General features: G+C 35.7%; 1 protein-coding gene across 5 annotated transcripts in view; it reads right to left on the bottom strand.

The window, feature by feature from the left end:
- The window catches only part of pik3cg (phosphatidylinositol-4,5-bisphosphate 3-kinase catalytic subunit gamma), a 31,934-nt gene that overhangs the window by 3,346 nt on the left and 10,104 nt on the right, over nucleotides 1-18,484 (bottom strand). For all 5 annotated transcript variants that reach the window (XM_031897660.1, XM_012958626.3, XM_012958627.3 and 2 more), the window contains 9 exon segments: nucleotides 15,350-17,365; nucleotides 12,873-12,938; nucleotides 10,160-10,385; nucleotides 8,975-9,090; nucleotides 8,004-8,150; nucleotides 5,984-6,074; nucleotides 5,670-5,800; nucleotides 2,136-2,247; nucleotides 630-787 (listed from right to left, as the gene is read on the bottom strand). In XM_031897660.1, coding sequence (XP_031753520.1) covers nucleotides 630-787; nucleotides 2,136-2,247; nucleotides 5,670-5,800; nucleotides 5,984-6,074; nucleotides 8,004-8,150; nucleotides 8,975-9,090; nucleotides 10,160-10,385; nucleotides 12,873-12,938; nucleotides 15,350-17,365 — 3,063 coding nt within the window.

Consider the following 18,484-nt stretch of genomic DNA (forward strand, 5'->3'; position numbering starts at 1 on the left):
TTTTGTTTCTTACAGCAATTTTTGCTGGAAAGAAACATGTTAGCAAAATAAAAATATATTTTAAGTATAGAGGGCATTTCCTAAACATTAAACAGCTTGGCTGACCAAAGCACACAGTGTCCAAACATTGGACTCAAGAGCCAATGAGTTAAATAGACTAGCTCATCCCAGCTATAGCCATCTTAAGTATTGTGATCCAGGGGGCTTAAATCTGTCTTCTTACTGTAGAAAGCGGAGTAAACAGGCCTAGAAGCTCTCTCTGTTTGTTTAAGATAGCAGCTGCCATTTTACCATGATCTGACGTCACTTCCCTGTTTGTATCTCTCGCTGCTGAGGTGAGGGGGGAGGAGGGAGAAGAAGAAGGCAGGGGGAGAGAGGACAGAGGAGGAAGCTGCACAGGATCTGTGAAGGATTTCTCTGAGAGAAGGGACTCTGAAAGAGAAGCTCATGTGTACAGAATAGAAGGAAAGAAATGTGGTGTTTCTTTTCACAGAGGACTCAGAGCATCATTACTGTGTGTTTATTGGTGTTTTTACATAGCCCTTTCTGGTAAAGCTTACTTAGTTTTTACATTTCCATCTCTTTTAAAGATATTTAACTTTTTTTTGCGGTGTCTGTAATATACATACCTGAAATTTATTAAAGTACTGACTTGTCTTCTTTCCTGATGTTCCCATAACATAAAGGAAATCAGGTGTTAACACAAAGGGCACCCTTTCCTTGTTGATTCCCAGAAAACTTTTGTAGTTACCAAGAATATGACCAAAATCTATATGGAACAGGTTACCTAAAGAGAGAGTAAAAATCACATACACTATATTGTATACTCTATATTTTTTTAAGCTTGTACATACATTTTGTTCAACAAATACAGAATAAGATAAAGAAATGTAACACATCTTTGGAGCATATTTTTAGAGAAGTGTAAAATATTTTGATATAAGTTGGTGTGAATTAAACTGCATTATTTACAAAGCTAAATTTATACCATGAATCACAATCACAAAAATATTCCATTACAAAATGGTCTTATTTAAAAGGTATATATATTTTTTTTACCCCAAATTGACACTACATTTAATGACACATTTATCTTTAATCAATTACTGATGACAAACATTCTAGGTAGGGGCAGCTGAATTTAAGCTAAAACTTTTTTTAATACAGAGTTTACAGAAAAAACTGTCTACATCTACTTTGAAAACTAAAATCTGCAAATAACTAAATATGTTTATGAATTCTGTCCATCATCAAATGCTAATAAGCATTTTAATCCTTTTCCTCAGCTTCAATACAAACCCAACAGCAGTAAACACTGCTTACCATATAACATTTTGCATATTGCTATATTTAGTTTGTGCTGTTTTAAACAAAACACCACAAATTACTTTTTTAAAGTTGCTTTAAATGTTTTCATCTTTTTTAACCATACTTCTAAATTGCATGTTGAAAATGAATTTATTTTATTTCTCCCCTTTTGTGTTTCCTGGTAGTAGCCCAATGAGCCCTGTCACTAACTCTCTGATACTTTATGTGCAACCACTATAATTAAAATAATATATATATTTATCACCATATCACCATGATAATAAAATATTGCCAGTAAAAATGCATGCAATTTCCTGTACTGTATAAAACTGCATGTAACTGGATAAAAACGGCTTAAAAACAAATCAACATTTTCATATAAACAATCAATGTGCTATCATCATAAAAAGTCTATAACTCACTATTCTATGTTCTCATAGATTTTAACTGTTTCATGGCAAAACATTTATGTTTTTCAATGGCTTATCTGTGTATTATCAGGATTTCCTGTTACTGAGCAACTCTAACATAGGTTAGATCCCAAACAATACAGGGAGCAGAAGAATCCAATGTGGCTGATTTTGGAGAAATACATTTCACAGTTCCAGAGAGAGCATCATCTGCTTAGTTTTCAACCCATTTTCTATTTCCCACATCACAGGGCCATTATAAAATCTTACATATTTTATAACTGATTAATTATTTAAGTGGATTTTGTGTTGTCAGACTGAATTATACAGTCAGTCAAGATTGAGTTTAATAACTATGCACACTAACGTCAGAGCTGCAACTTCTACTGATATTCAATTATTTCTATATTTGCTTACCTGACTCAGTTACCATTATATTGTCATTATGTCTGTCCCCAATTCCAAGCACAAATGTTGCAACACAGTATCCAGCACAGGAATAAACAAATCTTTCCACTGCTGCACTGAACTATAGGGAAACAACATGGCACACATGAGAAGAGAATGTATGGTTTCTGTGCAGTATCTCATACCTTTTTAAAGATAACCTAAAGAAGGTAGTTACCTATCCACAGTTATATAAGATAGAAACAACAACCAATCAGTTTTCTTGCTGCTATGATCAAGAATGTCACACAATGGTCTAGTGTACTGTGTGCTTTCTGTGTGACTGTGTATCCTGCCTCTTTCTGCCACCACCCACACTTAAAACATTTTGACAACACTTAATTAATACCTGGCCATGGCAAGTCAACTTTTTATACATATTATTGCCATGTTACACATTACTTTACAGAGTTGTTCTGGCAGAATCAATGAAAATAGCAACAGTTTTCAGGATTTCCAAATATCTCTGTTGAATAAATGGCCTTAATTTGATGGAACTGTTTAAATGAAACAGTAACACCAACAAATAAAAATGTTCTGAAGTAATTCAAATATAATGAACTGTTGCCCTGCACTGGTAAAAGTTGTGTGTTTGTGTTAGAAACCCTACTATAATTAATATAAATAAGCTGTTGAGTAGCCACGGGTGCAGTTATTCAAGCTGGAAAAAAGAAGAAAAGGCACAGGTTTAGCAGATAATAGATAAGCTCTGTAGAATATAATGGGAATCTAAGCAACTTATCTGTTATCTGCTATGTAACCTGTGCCTTTTCATTTCAATTTGAATGGCTGCCCCCATGGCTACACAGCACATTTGTTTATATAAACTATAGCAGTGTTTCTAAAGCAAACACACAACTTTTACCAGTCTATGACAACAGTATATAATATGTTAATTTATTTGATACACTTTCATTTTTTGGTGTTATTGTTCCTTTAACCCTTTAAGTGCCAACAGAAGTGCCAGGCGTTTTGTAAATATTCTGGGCTCTCTCATTTTAGGGGCATGTACTCAGGGGTTTAGTTTAGGTAGGATAATAATATATATCGGTTTCGTGTATTTCCACTTCTGGAACAAGATTTTAAAACAAACGAAAAAAACCTGAAATTTTTCATGATATAGGGATTTCTGCCAGAAACATATTTTATTTTATGGACACAACTTCAACTAATTTGGAAAGCCTCATGTTTCCTGAACGTGCCAATAGCTTATACGTATAGTTTTATAGAGATTTCTGACTTCTATAGATTATCCATCGGGAAATTACCAAATTGTCAAAGTGTTACAGAAAAATATGGCATACTTTAGATTCCCAAGCCAAAAATCCATTTGATGTACCCCAGAATACCATAAAATATGGCCCTTCTGGCTGTTTTATGTGGCCCCTGGTGACTGTGCCTGACCTGGCAGCACCAATTGCCTGCATTGTGACTGTGCTTGACTGTACAGTATGTTAATAAAAAATTTGGCTGACGACTTAGCCTGTGTTTTAGACTTCGGACCCCTTATGTGATTGAGTTTGACACCCCTGAACTAAGGGATCGCTGTTTATATGGAATATAAAATTAACAATACAAGGTAGTTCATTCAGATTCACATTACATGGCAGCATATAAACCAATACATTTTTCATAAGAATGAATGAATAATATGCCTTGTAGCATCAGCTTTTATGAAATCCCGCTATCGGCAAATTAAATGATAATAATGATTGAGTCCTAAACTTAACTTTGTAAAAGGGAGGTTCACCTTTCTATTTATATACCAGTCTCTCTTAAAGGAAAAGTAACACTAAAAAATGAAAGAGCTTTAAAGTAATAAAAATATAATGCACTGTTGCCCTGCACTGGTAAAACTGGTGTGTTTTCTACAGTAACACTACTATAATTTATATAATAAGCTGCTGTGTAGCCACGGGGGCAGCCATTCAAGCTGGAAAAAAGGAGAAAAGGCACAGGTTACATAGCAGATAACAGATAAGCTCTGTAGAATACAATAGTGCTTTATCTGTTATCTGCTATGTGCGTGTGCCTTTTCTCCTTTGAATGGCTGCCTCCATGGCTACATAGCAGCTTATTTATATAAATTATAGTAGACTTTCTGAAGTAAACACACAACTTTTACCAGTGCAGGGCAGCAGCACATTATATTTTAGTTACTTTTATACACTTTCATTTTTTGGTGTTACTGTTCCTTTAAAAACCTTTCCGTTGTTGCCAAGGCAATTTGAACCCTAGCAGCTAGATAACTGCTGAAATTCCAAACTGGAGAGTTGCTGAACAAAAAGTGAAATATGAAGAATATTACTCTTTACATCATACAAAAAGTTAACTCAACCCTTTTAATTGCACACAGAGCACATGTGCATGTGCGGTGCCACTGGCACTCAAAAGATGGCCTAACAGGGTCAGAAAAATGTGAGCTGCTACGGACAGCTTTGAAAGCATGGTTCATTACAGGGTTGCCAACGACTGGGAGCAATATTAATTCAATAAATACAGAAGTTCTAGCCATAATAATTTGGCGATGTTTACTACTAGGGATGCACCGAATTCAGTATTTTTGCTAAAAATTCATCTTCTCCTCCCTCAAACTCTTTATTCTCCTAGTCTCTTTTCTCTACATACTATACTCTGTTTTTCCATCTATCAAGCTGTTATTTGATTGTGCAAGAATTCTGCCTGGACAGATCCTTTCCTGTTATTTGACTGTGATTGAACTCTGCCTGGACCAATCCTTACCTGTTATTTGATTGTGCTAAAATTCTGCCTGGACCGACCTTTTCCTGTTATTCGTCTTGCCTAGAATTCTGCCTGGACCGACCCTTTCCTGTTATTTGACTGTGCTAGAATTCTGTCTGGACCTACCCTTGCCTGTTATTTGATTGGGCTAGAATTCTGCCTGGACCGATCCTTTCCTGTTATCTGACTGTAATTGAACTCTGCCTGGACCAATCCTTACCTGTTATTTGATTGTGCTAGAATTCTGTCTGGACCGACTTTTTCCTGCTATTCGTCTGGGCTAGAATTCTGCCTGGACCGACCCTTGCCTGCTATTTGACCGTGTTGAACTCTGAATCTGTATACCCTGGCTAACTGGTTTATCCTCCCACCTTCCTATTCACTTTGATTAGGCCCTTTGTTTGCCCAGAACTCTCCTCCTGGCGGCATCTGAGTAGCTGAGGGCTCCACCCAAAGCCAAAGGCAGCTGTTATAGGCAATAGGGTGAGCTGAGACCAGGAACTTGGCATAAGTTCTGGGTTTAGGGTACCAATCGTGACACATATATAACATACATATTATTAACACATCCAGTGCCACTAATGGCGAAATCTAAACAATGTTGGTTGAATTACTGTCTTCAGATTTGACATGTACGATATTATATTTCCAGTGTGATTATATATTCAAGTGGGTAAAATGTCCCTTATTGGTGGACCTGTAACATCTTTTTCTTAACACTATATATATGTGAGACTGGAACAGAAAGCAAAGGTGTTATACCTTTTCCTCAATTGGACATTTCTCTTTCAACCACTGACTCAGAACTTCATCTTTAAAGGCTCCTGTGTTACCAACTGTACTCTGCTGTATTTGTGCAATGGTTGTGGCATCCTTTACTATTTCTATCATTCCTACAGACAAAGAGCAAACATTAGATTTGCTAAAAAATATATCAAAATGCCAAAATATATATTTATGTCAAACCACATTTTAAATTTAAAAAGTATACATTTTAACTCCATTTTATTCACTGGGTATACCTTTCTTTTAAGTAACTAAATACAGGACAGGCATAACATGAATCAATTACAAACCTATTTTGTTTCCAGTGGAAATGCAGCCATATGGCAGTAAACACAGGTCCAGTGATTCAGCTTCCCATATAGAGCCCATGATGCGAAGGATCTATAGAAAAAAAACATAAATTGAACAGAAATATCAGCACAGACATTTTTTGCACACTAAGGGGGCATTTACGAACATTTGTATTTCTTTTAAGATTTGTGTTTTTTCTTACTAAAACTTGAGATTTTCGTGAAAGAAATATGATTTATTGTCACCATTTATTATGTGTCAAAACTGCGACAAATCTGAAAGTTAAAATACAATACGCCATCTAAAAGCTGTTGAGGTCAAGTAGAAGTCAATGGAAGTCATCCTAGGTAAATTGTAGCAATATTTATTTCGTGGTTTTAGAGGTTTTCATGTTTTTCTTTTTCATTTGTAAGTGCACAAAAATTCTTACAAACACGAAAAATATGAGATTTTTGCATTTTTTTGTGTCCATGTTTATTTTGTCACGGTTTTTTAATAAGTTGACATTTGTACTTTTTTAAAAATTGAGTTTAGTCATGGTAGAAATAAATCCTCCTTTTCTCTAATCTCAGTGTATTTTCTTGTGTCTACTGGAAGGACCTACTGGTAATAAAAAATCAGAGTTTACTGTCCAGTTATTTATTCATACCTAGTGATCATATGCCTCTTCTCCAGTTTAATCTACCCCAACTTGGCTTTTCTTTCTTTATAACTAAGACTTTCCATACCCTTTAACAGCTTATCTACTCTTCTTTGAACTCTTTCTAATTCAATAATATCCCAGTGGAGCACTAGAGACCAGTGTGCAAGAACCTTCAATTATTTACACTTCAAAACTGATACAGTTGCGATTGTACTGCAAAATAAATTAGCCCATTTCTAGTGTCTAACATGACAGTGACGTAGTGAGCCAATTCTTTTGACACAACTTGTGCAGCAGCGATTATCCCAGGCCACTGTGGAATCCCTGGGGCAACTGAACTAGGGGGTTGCTCCAAGCTTCCCACAGTGGCCTTCATCAATAGGTGCAACTGCACTCAATTCAGAATAGGAGGCAAGGAGCTTATGCTAATGCAAGCAGTAAATAAGATTATTTACTCAACTAAATGTGACCAAGTGTAACTGTGGGTTAGTAAGTGAATGACACCTATAGTTTGTTTATCTAGAAGACTATACATTTTTTAGAACTACATAAGCTTTCTAAACTTTCCTAATTGTTTCTCTGTTTCCACTTACAGTATGTAACTTCAGGCTAAAATGCCAAAAACTCTGACCCCAGAAAACTACACATTTTTGGTCTTTCTACTCCAAACTAGTAATATGCAAATCTTTGCTGACATTTTTGCTTTTTATAAAATATCTGAAAATCAATTAAAAGCATCTACTTTACAGTATTATCTCCAAAATATTCTGGGGTAGAAAAGGAAAAAAATCACAAATTTTAATGCCAGGGGGCTCCTAAAAAGTTGGATGCCCAATATGTTTCAGACTACATTCAGTCACAGTTTACTGTTGTGCTGCAAGTTTGAGTGATATTACCCCACTCCCTTTCCCCCCAGCAGCTGATCAACAGAACAATTGGAAGGTAGCAAGATAGCAGCTCCCTGACACCTGTACTGCTACAAGTAGTAGATATCAGAATAGCACTCAATAGTAAGAAATCCAAGTCCAGCTTGGGACTCCTCTAGTTACATGGGAGTAAGAGAAACAATAGCATGTTTGAAAGAAGTTCTAATGTGTGGCAATGGCTTTTTCTGAAAGCTCAGAATCATGCGCAATGCTGCCTACACACAAACATTACAGCTAAAACAAAATACATTTGTTCGTTCAAGAATAAAATTGTGAATTATTTACTATGTAGACAGTGTATTCCCTTTAAATTATATGGGTGCGGAGTATATATTAATCTTAAAACATGATCTGTAAGCTTTACTTTTCCTTTTATGTTTTTTATAAACAATGAAATCCCTTTGTTATTTTGTACTCAAAGATATACAGTGTAGCAAATACAAAATATACCTGTAAAATAAGCATATCTTGCCGTAGGTCATCTCCATGCTTAAATATTATTCCTATTGTTTCATTCGATAACGCTGTTGTGTCTGAACATTTAAATTCAAGCCAAAGTGGCTTTTTCTTTGAAGCCATAACTTTGCATTTTTCAACCTTTCATTGCAATAAAAAAAAAAAAAGTTAAAGTTGAAGGTAAAAACATAGTTTCACATTGAATAACTCACATATCACCCATATTATAATGTATTTGCACCAATTTACATATTCACATTGGTAAAAAATTAATTGTGAACAAAAAATGTATTGTATTCAGCTGTCTAGATCTTTAAAGCCACATGACTTTAAGGGCAGACTCATCAAAATTCTAAAAAATAAAAAAATAAAAAAAAATTAAAAAAGGGAGACGTGACCGTAATAACTGTGACAAAACTTGTGCAACTTTTCTTCTTGAATGCTAGCTTATTTAAGAAAAAAGCACAACAGAATATTCCTGCGCGTATTTTGTCTCAAAAAGGGCTAAAATGTTTTTATAAACTGCAAAAAAAATAAAGTTGTACAGACAATTCCCATGAAATTATTTCTTTAAAATACCAACTATGCGTGGTTCTTAAAAATACAATCGATTATATTTGTGTTTGCTTTTTTTGCTGCATTCTTTTCTCGAATTGTGAAAAAAATGTAAAATGAGATTTTGATAAATCGGCCCTTATGGATTTGATAAAAATTGAATTCTCTAAAAATGCTAGGATTCAGTCTAACCTGAATTGGGTGTATTCCTAATCAAAAAAAATGTTTGAATTAAAAAACAACAACTGTTAATAATAATTCTATTTAAGAAGAAAATATGATCTACATTATAAATCATTTCCAAATTTGAATGTTTAGTTACATAAGATTGTGTCAAGTGTTCACTATTACACAATACTTATCAAGCATAATGAACAAACATTACACTGGGGAAATGAGGGATAACTTACCACCAAGGAACCAGCTCTTAATCCAGGATCATAAGGCACTCGGAAGCTATCAGGAAGCTTATCTGGAAGCTTTGAATTCTGCAGTTTCTCAAGCTTTTGGCGCAGCTGTGTAATGACTATGAATGATAAAAGTGACAAAAAAAATCAAGAGTCACAGGTCTCCACAGCAATATCAAGCAACATAACGAATCACGATCATCAACTTTATGTGATTTAAGAAGAAAAATTACCAAAAAAATTCACACCACCTTAACCCTACCAACATGAAAGATTTATGACTTTTCTACTAACTTTATCAATTTTTTGTGCGAACTGTGTGAACTATTTTTCATAAATGTAGACCTTGGTTTTTGACATTTAATTACACTTTGCTTCATGCAATATCTGAAATAAAAGTAATAAAAAGTTCTAAAACTACATTTTCACTATCAATTCTGTATGTAGATTCAAATCCTCTTGATTTATTAGTGCATACATTAATGTGGCCAAACAAGGGCAGATTTAAGCTGTCAATTCAAGTCCTTCAAACTGATTTGGCAGCTTATCTGCTGTGTATGGGGCCCTCCGACGGGCCACCCCGACTGACATCTGAGCGATTTCCGTCGATCAGGCAAGCTTGATTTTCCCAGCAGATGGAGGGCCACATCAGCTTATTGATATGCTCCTCACTTTGACGACTCCTATTTCTGTCGTTGTAACTTGATCTTTAGGTGGGCATATCGGGAGAAAAATCCACTTGGTGAATTTAAGGTTGCCACCTGTCTGGTTTTGACCCAGACCGTCCAGTTTTCGGAAAGGCTGTTCAAGTCAAAACTGCCTGCCCTGTTTTCCAAATTAGGAAAACCAGGAGTACTTGCTGAGATTGATGCAGCGATTGGCCAATCGCTGAAAGCATACTGTACTGGGACCTGACAGTAAACATATATTATTCACTAGCAGTAAAAAAAAATAAATCCTTTCCTTTAATTTATTAGGCCCCACTGCACACTGTGTGATTGTTTTATCTTGCGCAGGTAAATGAACCAGTGTTCATTATATGGTATAATTTTAAATCAAAACTATGGACAAAGATACTGTAAGTAAACTACATAATTCTATTTATATCCTCACTAGTTGCTGTTATTTTACTTTGCTAATAGAAGTTTTCTGTAAACTCTAGTAAATCAGTGGTAAGACTGTAAATACCTTGTGAAGTTACATCATATTTCTCAGCAGAAACTGACTTGATCTCCATTGTAACTTTATGCAGGATCTCAGTAACTTGCACCTGCCTGGTAAAGTCATCCAGCATTGCTTTTCCACAGCCTCTTAAATAGGCCTCCAGTATGACAGCAAACCTTTGTTGATAATGCATTGACTGAGCAATCTCACTTCTCAGAAACCAGAACAAGAAGTGGCCAATCCGTTTGCTCTAGAAATAGGATTAAATATGTTGGAAAAAACACCTGTCAATTGTTGTACAATAAGCTTTATCTTCTTTACATCTCCACCCCAATTCAGGGATTATGTGGTTTTGCCAAGTTAAGGAATAAACCAGTGGCGTTACTAGTCACCACCAGGCCCCCTGCAAAAGAATCTTCATGTTACGGTGACTACTACCCAGACCCCTCTGCCCACCTACTCCCCGTGTTCCATGCCTGTGGGGTCTGTTTTCTCTTTTGCTACACTAGTGGAGTAAACAATGAAAAAAAATCTAATCTTTGACATGAATCAGTTCTACAATAATAATACATAAATGCACATTAGACCACTTGTATGCAGATATTTTCCATATTTGGTTAAACTTGTTTGCATATCATGTATTTTTTAGGGTTTAATTCTCCTTTTAATACACATAAAGACCTGTTCTGACAGTCTACTTCAATCTCTGGATTTGTTTGTTGCATTTCCTGCACTCCTGGATCTAATTCCTGAAACAATGTTGCAAGCCAGCTGATTACCAGTGCTGGAGCAGAACTGGCATGCTTTAAGAGTCAGACCCGGAGACCAACAAGGAATAAACAAACAGTGTTTTCAACTGCATTTACAAATAACTTTAAAATTATTAATCATTTGCAATTAGTATACAGGTATGGGATCCCTTATCCGGAAACCCCTTATCCATAAAGTTCTGAATTACGGAAAGGCCATCTCCCATAGACTCCATTATAAGCAAATAATTCTAATTTTTAAAAGTTTTTCCCTTTTTCTCTGTAATAATAAAGCAGTACCTTTTACTTGATCCCAACTAAGATCTAATTAATCCTTATTGGAGGCAAAACAAGCCTATTGGGTTTGTTCAATATTTAAATGATTTTTAGCAGACTTAAGTTATGGAGATCCAAATTACGGAAAGATCCCTTATCTGGATAACCCCAGGTCCCGAGAATTCTGGATAACAGGTCTCATAACTGTATAATGTTTTTTGGGTAGAGATCCAAGCAAACAAATATAGATATTTCAGCACAAAATAAATAATAAACCATCAGCTGCTGCACACTGCAAGTTCCTGAACACAAACTAACATGTCCCCTATTAAGACATGCCTTGAAGAAATCCAGGAAAGTTGCCAATTTTATACAAACTTTAATTGTTGCATATCTTTAAATTAACTTTTTTTTTAGTTATTTAGCTTTTTGGTCAGCTGCTCTTCTGTTTGAAATTTCAGCATTTATCTGGTTGCTAGGGTTTTGCTTACCCTAGCAACCAGGCAGTGTTTTTAAAATCTGGGAAGATGTAGAAGTGGAAGGCAAATAATTCAAAAACAATAAAAAAAAAATAATAATCAATACCAATTGCAAATTTGTTAGGAACAGGACATTCTAGCACATACTAAAAGTTCAAAATACTGTTTTGTGTTCTAGGTGATTACAAAATGTTGTTTAGAGTGGCTAACATATTGCACAACACAAATGTATTATTAATGAAGAGAATGTAAACCAACCAGGGTGCAATCTGCAAGGAGAAGATATATTTTCATCCCCTCTGCTTTCCTCCCTCATTGGGCAGGTAAAATGTAATCTTTGGGGCAGATTTATCAAAATATGAGCTCAGAGCTTAACATAAAAACTCACCCACGTTATATTAATTTCTATGGGACATTTAAGCGTATTTATCAACGGGTAAAAGTTAGATAAATATGCTTCTTAAAATCCCAAAGGAATGAATTGAAGTGGGTGTGTTTTTATGTATTAAGCTCTCATTTCACATTTGGTAAATCTGCCCCTTAATGTGTGTTGTGTGGATGTAACAGGTAACTTGGATTGTACGATCCTCTGGGACAGGGAATGATTTGAATGATGAAAAATCTCTGTAAAGCACTTAGGAACAAGTTGGTGCAATATAAATAAAGCATAATAATAATGAAAAAACTTCTGGAATTGTCTTGCAGTAAAGACTATGGAAAGCATACAGAAGACAGCTGTGACTACAATATGGTTTTCTACAGACTTCACCTAGAAACAGTTCACAGAGCTTTGACACTGTGGTTAATAAAGCCCCTGAAATAACCTACTTGGAATATAACAATTTCTAGAAGGCAAGTTAATTAGCAAAATATTGGTTAGCTACATAGCAAAATATAGGATTTGTCAAATATTAGTCCCACAGGGAGGCTTATTTGCAGTGTCGGACTGGCCCACAGAAATACCACGAAAACTCCCGGTGGGCCCAAGTGTCATTGGGCCCTTCTGCTTCTAACCATTTGGCCTAATTCATGGTAATTTCCTATTCTCTATGGGAACAAACTGACTAAATATAAAGAAGAATATATTATAGTACATAAAGAAAAATAATTAGTAAAATACTAATTTTAGTAAGGTTTTCTAGTGGGCCCCTGGCATCCCAGTCTGACACTGCTTATTTGCACAAATACAAAGAGAAGCGCTGAAGACTATATTTTAAGATAAAAATTTCTTACTTGTAATGCACGTTTTAAAAGGAATCTGGATAAAGCACTGTCATGATATGGTTCAAACTTTACAGCCTAAAAAAGAAGAAACAAAGGGAAACCATTCATTCCTTTTATATTCTAACCTGCTCACTAAGCCTGTCCTTTGGCATGGATTCTAAAATTACTCTAATTATAAAATAAGTACAGAAACTTTAAGCATAGTGTATGTACATGGTAAAGACATTCGTCTGTAAGCTTTAGTGTATATAAATAAAATGGTATTTCACTGTAAGACCCCTGTTTGTAATAACATTTTTAAAATGCTGCGTACTTTGCTGGTGCTATATAAATACATTGTAATAATGCTTACATTTGGAAAGGAATGCAGACATGTCTGAAGCTAAAGAATCCTTTGACATTTCATTCTGCCTTTTAAACATATATCTATTTTGCTCTAGTAGTGTATATAGTATACGTTATATATTTCATTTGCCAAATAAAGTACAGGTATAGGACCCGTGTACTTAGTTTTGTAAGTACATTGAAGTTGGTAAGGTATTGAAGTTGGAGAGGTATTGAGTTTAGAGCTTAATACATAAAAACTCACCCACGTTCTATTCATTCTTATGGGATTTCTTGGAGCCTATTTATCAGTGGGTGAAAGTTAAAACTCACTTTTTGATAAATACGCTCTAAACTCACATTTTAATAAATCTGCCCCTTAGGCCCTCTATAGAAATAAATTAATTATGGTAAAACTTAGAACAAAATCTGCATTTTCCAAAGAAAAATCTCACAAATGTGACATGCAAAAGTGTACAACTACAGGTAGTGTAGTGCAAACAGCACGTCTGACTTGGTACTCCCCAGGGATTTTAACATTTGTTCACCTTTACAGGAACAGTTCAGTGTAAAAATGAAACTGGGTAAAATATTTGCAATATAGTTATAGGCAAAAATGTAATCTATAAAGGCTGGAGTGACCAGATGTCTAACATAATAACCAGAACACTACTTCCTGCTTTCAACTCTCTAACCTCTTAGTCAGTGACTTTAGGGGATGCCACATGGGCTCCAGCACTAGATTTTTGGCTAACTAACTATATTGGAAACATTTTTTTTTTTTTTGCGCAGTCTATCTATTTTACCTAGTTTCATTTTTACACTGAATTACTTCTTTAAGGCGATGCTGAAAGGAAGCTAGATCATTCTTTGAATCCTCAAAAATACACAAGTAAATGCCGATCAATAATCTGTGTGTTTAAAAATGTATATTACCAGAGTAAAACAGGTGCAAAGCTCCAAGTTTACTTGCGTTTAGTAAAGAGGCCCACCATCTGTAACACTATAATAATACAGATGGACAAATGAATTTCAGATAAACAGAATGTTGATTAGAACTGGCTATGTGTAATTTCTGCCTGAGGGTGCATGCACTTCCAGAATGGAGCTGTTCTTTTCCATGAAGACAGTGCTATCTGACTTCAGTAAAGCATTATTCATAAGAGGTAAGTCATTCAGACTTGCAAGCTAGGTTATGCTATTAGGTGCAAAAGAACCCTGTACCATTGGCGGTAGTATGTACAGTGCTTCCTTGCACTAGGCAATACTGTGGAGCCTGAGCAAGAATCTTAATCCCATAGGTAAAAGTGCTTCCTGGAAAGGTTCTAAATTGCACTCATGCATCCATGGGTTCTATAAATGAGCCCAGCATTCTGCATCTGCACTAAATCAGTCAAGCAGCATTTCAGGTGCATGATCTTAGCATTAAGGAAAACCTTTCACCATACACATTGAATGCATTTTGAACTTTGAGCTTTTAACACTTCAATGTAACTATACTGTGAATTTATTATTGTATTGACTCAAGTTTGTTCTATTATTTAACTGTTCTCCTGTAAAGCACTGCACAAATAAGTAATTTAAAAAAAAAATATAGCAGGTGCAGTTTACTGCACTGTAACCTTGCACATTTTTACATGAACTGGAAAGCCTGGGGTTTTTCCCCACAAAACCTGTTGCTGAGATTCCAGTTTCCAACAAAACTTCTTTTGGGCAGGGCCGACTTTACCTCTTTTCTTGATTATTGGTTGTTTTTGTATTTAATCATGTACGTTTAATGTATACACCCATTAATTGTACAGCCCTATGGAACATGTTGGTGCTTTATAAATTTGCGTTACTAATAATTATTTTGTAAATGGGGAGATAGTAGCTCCCAGAATGGAGTTAGAGAAGTGAGTAAAGCCTTGGTGTTTTGTTGGTTTGGACAAAACTTGCACAGTACATCAGTATTATGAAATATACAATCCCTCACAAGGATTAGTACATTAATTATGTTGTGTGTTTCACTTTAAACATTATACTGTATGTAGGAAGTGAGAATGAAAAAGAGAACAAGGATTCATTGTCATACATTTGTGATGCAATGTAAATGTACTTTATGCAAACAAATACTCACAAAAAAGGAAGTGTTGCAGCAGTTATGCAAAATCAAGCCCTACCTGTACTAGCTGTAAAAGATAATGCAGTACATCATCATCTTGCAAACTTTCCAGTTTCTGAACTGCCATGGCTCTTACATTTTCATCTGAAAAATTACAGTCAAGAAGCTGAATTGTAAGTCCAACATCAAGAGAGCAATCGTCCCATGCTTCTCTTTTACTCAATAATTGATATGTCTTGGCAACCATTTCCTGTTGCCCCCACTTTACTGAACTTAGCAGCTTTGGATAGGCCTCTGGATGTTTAACTATTTCAGATCTGAAATGCCATAGCAGCTCTTTATCTTCAGGTGTAAGGGGGTGTAGTGGGTCTGTAGCTATGATTTCTTCAAGCTGCTTTCTGAGTTGGTTGGGCATTTCAGTCCTTGGCCTTTCAAGCTCTGGATCACACACCAGTTTGTGTTTAGGGAGTGCAACAGGATGGCAGTACTTGTCTAGACTAATCGAAATTGCCATAGATGTTTCTTTGTCAGGATTAGTTGCAGATGTAAGTTTATCAGCATTTATGCTTCCTTGTTCCTCTCCTTTACCTGGAATTTTCCACATGTGAAGGACATACTCCCCCTGTCTTAATAAAAACCTGTGATCGATTAACAGCAGATTCACATAGTAAAGTAACTGGTTTTTGCATTTGGAGTCTGAAGCTGTAGACTCTGGTGATTGTACAATAGATTTGTTTGAAGCAGTTGGTGCTTTACCACAAAATATTTGTAGATTTAAAAGAGCTCCTTTTGGTAAATCTTTGATTTTTATATCAAATTCAAGCCATGAATTCCATAGAACTTCTTCAGTAAAAGGCTTGCATGTAGTTCTCCTCTGTGAAAGGACTTGTTGGCCATGCTGAATGTTGGCTTCGACAAATGCAATAAGCTCAGTGTTTTTTGGCAGAACAGGTATATCAATTCCAATGATTTTTACTCTAAACTTCCGGTTGCAGTCCCAAAGTGATATAGTGAAAATTTTTTCGTGGTCCTTTCCTTCAATCGTTAGTTGCTCATGGTACCCTGTGACACCTGTGCAGTCATCAACCAAAGGCCACTGTTCTTTCTGGACCTCATCCATTAATGGATCAGGAGGCTTTTCTAAAACAAGGTGTATTTCCTGGCCATTTTTAATGCACTGCCTTATCCAATGAAAATCTTTAATTGGTGCATTTCCAATAATATATTCATCTCTGCCACAAACTCTCAGGACAAAATCAAGTTCACTGTTCTCCTCAGAAATATCTAACAATGACTTCTTCTTTGCCATTTTTGTAAAGAAACTGTGCAATATTACATCTGGTGTATCATCAATAGAAACTCTAATTGTGTGGCTTGTCATTCCTTTATGTATGATGATGAAAATGCTATTGGATATAATTCTTTGACATAAATATTCTGGAAGTGATTTACAAGTCACCCATGGGTCCATGGAATATAACCTAGCATCTCTCCTGGACAGTTCAATCATTCGTGGTGTGACTAATCTACGACGTGTAAATTCTAGCTCATCATCATGGACATTGCTTACATCTGTAACATCATATCCAATCAAATAATTTAATGTTTTCTGATACTCTATCATTTCTTCAGGGATTTTTTCTTTCTGCACAATATGAATCTTTCCTACAGTTTTTTGTAAAACCTTCCAGTACATTATACAGTCTAGTGTTTGTATTACTTGATGTTTGTCATATATTTCATACCACTGTCCTTTCTTTTGATACTGCAGCAGAAACTGGTCTGGAGTAAGTCTCTGGTAAAAATCGCTGTTGTGGCTTTTTTCAATAGCATGCATCCAAATCTGTGCTTTCATCTGCTCAACACTGCAATTGCCAGCAACTTCAAGCAGCATTGTTTCCTGTACTTTACTACACCTGTTACTTGTGGGCAGAATAAACTCTATTGGAATTTGCTCCATGGGAAACATGTTGGAAGTTGCAGAATGTGGCCTCATTCTTCTTCTTCTGCGCTGGTTTTCATCTCTTAAAACAACAGGCTGTTCATAACTGTCCAGCTCCATGCCAGATGCAAGCTAAAAGCAGAAAAGAAAAATCCAAATGCATAAAATATTACTTGGATTAAAACAAACCTCTTATAGATTGGGGCAAGGCATGATACGCATGAAATGCAGCTATATTAGAAATACATTAAAATTCCCTGCTCAAGAGTATCTAGAAGCTCCTAAGTAATCACTATTGATCCAGCATTTGGATTACAGATACTGGCAAACCTCAATTTATAAAAATGTGAGACTGGAGCTCACCACAGAACAATTCACCCACTTTCTATTCATTCCTATGGGATTTTTAGAAGCGTGTTTATCACTGGGTGGAAGTTACAGTAGAGTTCACCATTTGATAAATATGCTTCCAAAATTCCACAGGCCAACTCTGTGCCTGTCAGTGAAGTGACATGGCACAATGGACTGGAGCACACTGACTTTTCCCCACCAATGTGATTTCCAATCCACTTACTGGTAAACTTGCTCAGGGTGCTTTTTAAAAAAAAATAAAATTCATGGAAGCAGAACAGGGACAACAAGGGCAATTCTGTTAATTTGATACATGCTTCTCTGGGCACTGAGCAATTTTCATAATTTTTCTGTTTTAGTGGTTTCTGAGATACTTGCACTTCTAGACTACTACCAGGAAGATATTGGCTACACTGAAAAACAGCAACCCTAGGGTTAGAGGGGTTTTTCACCATTATATTAACTTTTAGTGTGTTGTAGATTATAATATTCTGAAACAATTTGCAATTATTTTTCATTTGTTATTATTTGTGGTTATTTAGCTTTTTGTTCAGTAACTATCCAGTCTTAGAGCTGTTAGAGCTGTTGAGCCAAGACTGCTATTAGCAGTAAGTAGTAGGGGAACCAGTATTATCGTACCTGCTTTTTGACATGACTATGTTGCAATATGATGCTTTCATCAATAAAATAAAAAGCTCATGTGCACCCAGGTTCAATACCCAATTGCAGTACTTGCTACATTGTTGGGTGTACTCTATATTTCATTACTGACTCCTGACCTATTTATAACTATCTGTGCCTGATATTTGGCCTGTGACCCTGTCCAGAAACCATGGCACTGGACTTTTGCCTGTTTTTATATTCCCCATAGTATCCACCTTTGTCCCTCCTGGTTCCTAT

The sequence above is a fragment of the Xenopus tropicalis genome, chromosome 3 (assembly GCF_000004195.4).
Source record: "Xenopus tropicalis strain Nigerian chromosome 3, UCB_Xtro_10.0, whole genome shotgun sequence".
Lineage (NCBI taxonomy): Eukaryota > Metazoa > Chordata > Amphibia > Anura > Pipidae > Xenopus > Xenopus tropicalis.